This window comes from Microtus ochrogaster, unplaced genomic scaffold, assembly GCF_000317375.1.
Source record: "Microtus ochrogaster isolate Prairie Vole_2 unplaced genomic scaffold, MicOch1.0 UNK51, whole genome shotgun sequence".
In the NCBI taxonomy this organism is placed as follows: Eukaryota; Metazoa; Chordata; class Mammalia; order Rodentia; family Cricetidae; genus Microtus; species Microtus ochrogaster.
The window spans coordinates 1295548-1304009 of record NW_004949149.1 but is presented as its reverse complement, the minus strand read 5'-3'; the positions used below and the strand labels follow the sequence as shown (position 1 = coordinate 1304009).

The following is an 8462-nucleotide window of genomic DNA, read 5'->3' as shown; positions in this document are numbered from 1 at the left end:
CACAGGTGCATGTTATCAATACAGCATTTACACTGCACAGAACCATCAGAGCCAACTACACTTAGAAGTGGGATAAACTGCAGAATTTGATTTTTAAAAATCTAGGAAGCGCTAAGCTTTGATTGTCATCTTTACTTTTAATAAATTCATTTGATGACTTATGGATAGCTATGCCACTGTGCAGCAACCAGTTTGTACCATTCCTGAAGACTCAACGTCCACTTCTCATACATCTGTTAGTGCCAGTTTGGGCACAACCCGGAGAACGTCTCTTGCAGAGTATCTCTGCGGGGGGGGGGGGGGAATTTTATCGGATTAGAAAAAAAAATCACATTTTCTCCCTTTTGCCATTCTGAGTTCTACTTTACAAAAACTACTTAACATGTGGAAGGGTGGGTGTGCCGTGCAGTCAGTGGCAGCCTTTAAGACTTCCTGTTTGTAGGAAGCAGCAGCATCATGAGTGCCTAGTGGCACATGGAGAATCGCCCTGACTGTGGAGTGGGCAGATTTTACATCATTCATCAGCCACCTCATGCAGTTACCAGGGCCCTGCTGGTTTGCAGACAGTGTTAGGAAAAGCGGTGTGTGGGTGAACTCACGGTAATATGTAGGAAGAAAAACTGTGTGTAAACTCATGGCAATAGATAGGAGGAAAAACTGAGGTGGGAATTTAGTGAACTGGTACACACAAAATAACCCTGGTTCAGTCAGATGGTTCGAGGGTATATTTAGCTGTCTGGAAGACAGATGCACACTCTAGACTTATGGTTAACAATCATGGCTTTGGTTTTTGTGCTTTTAACATGTTTCTCCCTGGGTTCTGTAAATAGTTAACCCAGAATTGATACCTGCATTTGATGAGAGTAGGAGAAAATCTTATCTGTGAGAAAGAAGACTGCGTTGTTTAGAAATGTCATTTTCTTGATAAATTGTTTGACTCAGTGTGCTTTCCCTAGACATGCTGGCGGTGCAGTTTTCCAGTGAGAACACGGGGAGACCAGTATGGCGGAGCTGAGAGAACTCCATGACGGCACCTGCGTTTGTACAAGGGAGTTTCTAAAATATTTCATTTATGGTTTGATTCAGAAAGTCATGAAGTGGTTGTCTGAGTGCATTTGGAGAAGCACAGTCATGTTTAGGAAATAAGAAAGGATGCATGAGATTCCCAATGGAAATGATGGCGATGCTGTCAATGAATAAACGTTCATTTGCAGGTACAGTATAGTCAGGTCCACCTTTGATATTTCTGTATTAGCATTTGTTGACAAAGAAAAATATGTCTTGTGAAATGTCATACAAAACTGGAAAACCTTACTATTGGCTTTCCAGTAAATAAATATTTAGCATAGTTTAGTTAAGATGGTTAATTTATAAAAATATATAAACAATTATTGTTTATAAAACATTTCTGAGCTAAAAACATCACACGAGATGTCCTGGGATGAATAACACCACTTAAAATAAAAGAACAGCTCAGAGCTAGACAAACTTCTGTCATCACGACTGTCTTAAACTCAACACAGTAATGAGAATAGCCACAAATCCTACCACCTAGCTAAAAAATCAAACAATTAAAAGATTACATTAAATCACTGAAATGGAGACTAGCTCTCAGAACATTAGAAAATTATTTCCATACTTAGATGCATTTTTTCCATTTTTAAAGGCTTCAAATAGTTTTGTAATTGCTTTGGCAAAAGCCATAGGCCATTAGCCAAAGTAAGAAATGGAGAATTCCATGTAGAAGCCTCAGGGAGTTATCATCTATTCTCAGACTTTTGAAATACTAAACATAGGACTGGAGATCTATCTCATAAACCTGCACAGGAAGCATCTTAGGCAAACAGCTATTGTGTCACCTGTGAAGACATATAGTACAACTTTGGATGAAGTGACAAAATTCATTGTGTGTTGGAAATCTCTGGTGGCCTCAGAGGAGACACAGGCTTGCACAGTACTTCCCACTGGTGAGAATGCGAAGAATAGACTTTCTTTCCGACCGCTTTCCTCTAAGTGTGCCTTCCAGTGATAAATCCTAATTTCCATTGGACTCTCTCTGTGACGGTGCATGCATAGCTAGTGTAGCCATCTGCAGAAGGCGGGAGTGGCGGCTTAGGAAGTTTCAAAGAGACAGATATAAGGGTGGCTGTAGTTGCTCTTCTGAAGTCATCTAACTGAGCAACCTGCCTTGATTTGCTAATTTTTTTAATGGTGATCTTATTCAATGTGGTTGGTCTCTAAGGAAACCAGTAATTTGGAATGCTAGCAATTTTACATATAGGGGTATTTTACCATAAGGACGGATCTGAAATCCCAATTAGCTGAAAATTACTGTGTAAATTTATCACTGTTTATGACTCATGTATGTTACAGGGTTCTCCACTCCACATATATTGACCTATGATAGACTGCAAACTCACACACTAAGAGCACTGTCATGGAACACCTCATACATATGTCTCTCAAGTCTCTGGATTTCCACAAATGAAATTCAAGCTGCCGAGGATCTTTATTTGGGCACCAGCAGACACTATTCTTAAATTTCTTTGCACTTTTAGTTCCTTAAAGTTTCTGAACTAAACTCAACCAGTAAGAGTTAACACGAAAGAGAAAGACTGGACATAGTGGTGCTGGGTCGCTTTCTGAGTGATGTATTGGCTTGGATATGAACAACACCCATAAGTACCTCGCTCCAAGAACTCATAACAATAAAAAAAACAAAAAAGGCAGAGGTGTAGATCTTCCAACCGCAATGTATCTGTGCTCCTGTTTGTTTCCATGCTGGGAGAGTTAGGTGTCAGCTTTTCCGTAAGTGCCTTCTGGAGGTCGGTAGCACTTGGGGAAAGCCAGCAGCTGGAGCATGTTGAAAGCGTACCTTCTGCATTTGATATTCTTCAGTACGTTCTCTATGCGGCATCCTTCTCTGGTGAAAGGGCAGAAAGTACAACTTCATGAAACAGAGAATAAAGAAATATGCTTTATTTGGTCAATGCAGAGTTGCAGCAACAGTCCAAGTAAAAATAACAAAGATTCAACTCTACATTTTTTTTTTCCCCACAGGTGATGATACATCTTACAAAATTAAATCCTAGGCCAGGCCCAATACCATTATTGCCTTCGGAAAGATAGGATTAAGTTTCTTAACAGATATTTAACTTCTGATAAACTCTTTAAATATAATTTGCTTCACAATACAGCTATGCTTTAATTTCATAAATATATCTGCCTTTGTATAACTTTTCCACAAATTAACTATCCCTTAAAACACATTAAAGTCTACATGTAGCCCTAAGGATGCAGCTCTAGGAATAAGGCATTTAATTTATTAAGTCTGGCCCTATAGATTTTTAAAAGGAAGTTCGTTCCTATTCAACTTGGTCACTTTAGCTATGCGGTGAAGAGAGCAGATGGCTTTCTCAGTACCCTGCTCCGAACACCAGTGTCATGAAGGAGGAGCGCGCCTCAACCACAGTACAAAAAGTCACAGGTGCAGAAAAAATGGCGCATCAAGACACAAATGAGTCCTTGTTAAAAAGAATAGAAAAGTAGTCTGAAAGCCAAATTAACACAAACAATAGTTAGAAATAGGTTAATTTAATTACAAAACATAAATAGCCATTCTTTCCATAAAGTTACTTGACACAAGAAGATTAAAAGCAGCGATGACTAAGAGACGGGAGGGCAGAGTCGGAAAGGGGACACACGTCTACCAGCTGATCGCAACTATGTTATTAGCACAGTGGAAAGAGAGTCTGGAACCTCCTGCCCCCCAGATTGTCTTGGGGGTTTTACTGTTGCACAATGTCAGTCCTAATTTCTTTAATAAATGATGGGGGAAGGGGAGGTTCAGATCTTCAAGCTTTCAGGATGCTATTCTTTGTCTTGTTCCAAAGACAGTAATTTTAAAATGCGTCTTTAGCTACTCAGCAGTGGGAAAACACTTTTCCGTGAACAAAAGAGCAAAATAATTCACTCAATGCATGGCACTTCTTGCCTTCTAGGTTTTAGGAAAAACAAACAAAACCACTATTTAAACATTTCCTTTGATCGCCTTTTTTTTTAAATTCTGTGAATTTGAAAATGTAGAAATATTACAACATTGTCCCCAGAATTAAAGTCCATTGTCGTTTATAGAAAAGGAAGGAACACAGCATAAAATTTACTGGTATTTGGCTAAGAGTAACGCGAGACTTAAAATGAGCCACACAACGAGCAGGTGGGAGCTGACGAGGAGGAGGGCGACGGGGTAGAAGTGTCGAGACGTCGGCTTGTCGTCAGTTAGACGGCCGGTCTCTGGGTCATCGGACTCGCTCAGGGCTCCCTGGATCTGGCTGCTGTTGACAGGGAGGACGAGAGCAGAGGAGAAAACAGAAGAGAGTTTGCAGAGCAGCAAGTATAGCCATCTAAAACACACCCATCAGCCTACGCATCCGAAAGTTTTGTGCTAAGCAGCCCCATGTACATCTGTGTTCTTTTCTCTGTACTACATGGACAAACATTGCTAAAGACTATATTCCCTTTGATTTACTGGAGGAAAAAACCACGGTGGTGATGCTTATAAAAGTTAGAGCTACATGCAGAAGGAAGAATTGGGTGGGCACAAGACAATAAAAATAAGATGAAATGACGGGAAAGGTCATATAAAATGATCTGATAAATGCATCACTGGGAAATGCAAGCATGACGGAACGGAACAGAGGATCGGGGAGACGGGAGGATGTGGTTGGCACAGTAAGTCTGCCTTGTCTGATGTGGTATCTGGGTAAAATGTATTTAAAGCTGTGAAGTGATTTCTTGACATGGTTCGGTCTTTGAAAGGAATGAGGCACCTGACATGTCATCTTTGCCAGCCATGTTATTAGTTTATGAAAATACCACTCAGAGACCTTCGTTAGCTCAGCCCATACATCATTTTGTCTTCAGCTCATCTACTTACAGGGCCAGGGCTATTGCTACACCCTGTTTTCTGAAAACAGAGGAGACAAAAGATTCAATTTCTCAGATCAGGTAGGGCCTGTGCAAGAGAAGAATATTTCACTTAAAGGCAGTTCTAGTCACGACAAATCTAAGATACATCATCCAAATCCCAATCCCAGTCAATGGGTAGGAAACGGTTGCCTCTCGGCTCCTCCTGTATGTGGTCACACTCACAGGTTGTCATATCAGAGTGGACTTTACTTAGGCTGTGCCCCTTCTAAGCACATGCGCTCCCTGAGAACCGCATATGAGGATTTCTGCCCAGGTTCTGACACCACCCATGGTCACATTTGATGACTGTCATGGTCAGCCCACAGAGTAAAGTCTAAAACACTGAGTCTGTGGTGTGTGTGTGCCTCACGCTCATCTGCCTGTCCATCAGGATCTAAGCATTATAACCAGAGACAACCAGACTGTCTAAAACACATGATTCATTGAAAATTTTGCACTGGTGTAATTCATGTTCTCAAATCTGCAAGTAATTTGATTCGTTGTTCTGCTTTTCCCTAAATGTCTGGTAAACTAGATTTTATTTTGTTTTTGTTTTAATCAAAAATATTTTATCCTGTGTGTTTGGCTGTTTCTCCTGCATGTGCACATGTGTAATGTGTGCATACCTGTTGGCCACAGATGCCAGAAAAAGGCGTTGGCTCTCTGGAACTGGAGATACAGCATTAGAAAGTGACTATGTGGGTTCTGGAAATTGAACCCAGGTTCTCTGGGTGAGCAGAACTTCTTCACCTCAGAACCAACTCTCTAGCCCAAATTTTAATTTTTAAAGACTTATCTCCTTTATTTTATGTGCATTAGTGTTTGCTTGCGTGTGTGTGTAGGTGTCCTGTGCCAGCCTGGAGCTCAGTGAGGCCTAACTGCACTTGCAGATGGCTGGAAGGCACCATGTGAACACTGGGCACAGAAACCAGGTCTCTGGAAAGAGCAGCAAATGCTCTTTTTATAGTTACATCTTAAAATTACAATGTACTTATATCATTTTCCCCCTTCCCTTTGCTCCAGCCAACCCACCCCATGCTCTTTCCCTCCTATCCTCTCTCAAGTTCATGGTGTCTATTACTTTGTTGTTATATACACATATTTGTAGGTATAGATTCCTAAATTATGGACATGCTTTGCTCAGACTCTAGAATGTGAGAGAACTCTCATGGGACCTCCCCCAGGGAAAGAACTACAGGCACGCTGAGGATGATGGAAACAGTGTTCCTCAGGGAAGAGCAAATGATCCAACAGCAAGTGGTCAACCCTGAGATCACACACACCATGCAACTCCTAGCTGCTGAGCTGTTGAGATCTGGACCAATCCAGGACGTTCTCAGAGATCCTGATGAAAGGACACAAAGGATGTAGTTCTGTGTCCTTGCCAAGAATGAATCTGGCAAGGCCAGTCTGGGGCTGGGACTGGAGCAGGAAAGGAGTTAAGGGTTCAGTTCGTGGGAAGCTGACTTTTCCTCCAGAAGAGACTGGAGTTATCAGTCCCATGACTGCTGTGTGCTCAGTCTGTAATGCCCTGGAGATAACTTGTGTTCCCTTTGCTCCATTAGCCTGCCACTGACTCTGTCCCATTTCTCTCCAGGAAAGAGTATATTAGGTGTCACACATCTTAATACATTTGCTTGATATAAGACATAGCTTGAACAAGAGCTCCAGACTCCAGACCTTATCTTCTCTGTCTTCTATTGCCTTATCTTCTGACCTCTTGTTCCTCTCTCTAAGGAGGATAACCTGTGGTCCAGGTCAAAATAGCACCCAAACAGAGACACCTGAGTACAGGAGAAGGGGTTGGTGCTGCCATGATATATCGATAAATAAAAGAAGTCAGCCTGAAGGAGGAGAGAAGACATCAGAGTAAAACATGGGATAGCAGAATTCTTTTTTCTCACTCTTTAAAAACATTTATTTATTTATTTATTATGTATAGTGTTCTGTCTGCATGTTTGCCTGCGCACCAGAAGAGGGCACCAGATCTTACTATAAGTGGTTGTGAGGACTTGAACTAAGGACCTCTGGAAGAACAGCCAGTGCTCTTAAGCTCTGAGCCATCTCTGCAGTCCTGGGGTGGTAGAATTCTTGAGGGCACAGTTTTTCCTTTAGGTCAGCAGTTCTCAACCGATGGGTCATGTCCCCTATAGGAGTTGAATAACCTTTCCATAGGAAAACACAGATATTGACACTAAGATTCAGAACAGTAGAAAATTACAGTTATGAATTAGCAACAAACATAATGTTATAATTGGGGTCACCTCAACATGAGCACTGTGGTAAAGGGCCACAGATTCAGCAAGGGTGAGATGTGCTGGTTTAGATGCTTCCTTTGCTTCTGCAGTCTCTCTTGGGTTTGTAACGTATTGCTGTGGTGCTTAGAAGGGTCCTTTGCCGTTCACCCTAAAACTCTGCCCTGGGGTCCCTGAAGACGGCGCTATAAACTTACAGACATGGAAATGTGTAGGTATATAAAGGGTTAAAGACAGAATCTCACCTACAAAGGCCACATGACTTTCATATTAATGACTTTGCATGGTAGAATTTGATTGGTGATTGTTTAGACTCACAACAAAAAGTTGATTTAATTATAATTCAACATTCTTGTAAATCTGGTCACTCTACCCATAAACAGATTGCCAGACATGAGATACTAGGGAGGAAGATGTCAAAAAAAAAAAAAAAAAAAAGAGAGAGAGAGAGAGAGAGATAAAAGGCCCTGAGGATGAGAAAGCCGGATCAGTGCTGAATTACTTTCTTTTCATGATGCCGTAGAGGAGAGACTATTTCCTTTTCGGATGATACAGTTTTAAAATCACCTGAAATGGCTCTATCTCATTCAGCTGAGATGAGTTCCCCTCCTCTCCTATTATACAGGATTATTGGGTCTTCTATTAAAGCCTTCCACTTTTCACTTGGGGAAGCTGCAGGAGCCTGAGCCCCCTGATATTTGGGGCAAAAACACCTGTTTGATGTTTCCGGACTTTGCCCACTACAGCAGGGCATTTCACAGCAGAGAAAAGGAGGAGAGAGAGGGAAACACAGTGGCAGAGGCTGAGCAGACTGGGAGCCTGCTCCTGTAGCAGCACAGTGCCGGGATCCTTGGCGAAGTGGCCACCTCCCATGGTTCCCTGGGAGACATGCCTCCCCACAGCAGGCCTGCAAGGAGCAGTTAGGTATTAACTGGTCCTTCGTTTCTCATATGAGGCCCTACACTGCTCTCTTCGACGGTAGTGGGAATCCTCAACAATTCTTCTTTGTCGTTGGTGGCTCAAGGCAGATCTGTCCTTCCATCTGGATGACATGTACGGCCTATGGCTTTGGAGTCCGTAAGAATTCTAAAATATAGTTTCTCCGACATCAGGTTTCCCCCTCAATGGACATTTCCCAGTATGCAGCAAGGATCTGGTGCTCTAGTTACAGTATGATAATTCCCCTGGGGGCACGCTTCATCACCATTCAGAACTCTGTACCTCTGAGGGACGAACTGG

The 8462-nt window shown here is 42.1% G+C and overlaps 1 protein-coding gene across 6 annotated transcripts in view; it reads right to left on the bottom strand.

The window, feature by feature from the left end:
- Positions 1 to 1412: 1412 nt before the first annotated feature.
- The window catches only part of Inpp4b (inositol polyphosphate-4-phosphatase type II B), a 762195-nt gene continuing 755145 nt past the window's right edge, over positions 1413 to 8462 (bottom strand). For 4 of the 6 annotated variants that reach the window (XM_026777265.1, XM_013354610.2, XM_026777269.1 and 1 more), the window contains one exon: positions 2984 to 4334. In XM_026777265.1, the coding sequence (XP_026633066.1) occupies positions 4160 to 4334 (175 nt within the window). In that variant the 3' untranslated portion in view covers positions 2984 to 4159. Of the gene's footprint in view, positions 2924 to 2983; positions 4335 to 8462 lie in introns of those variants that run through there. The other 2 variants (XM_026777268.1, XM_026777267.1) reach the window with 2 other exon arrangements.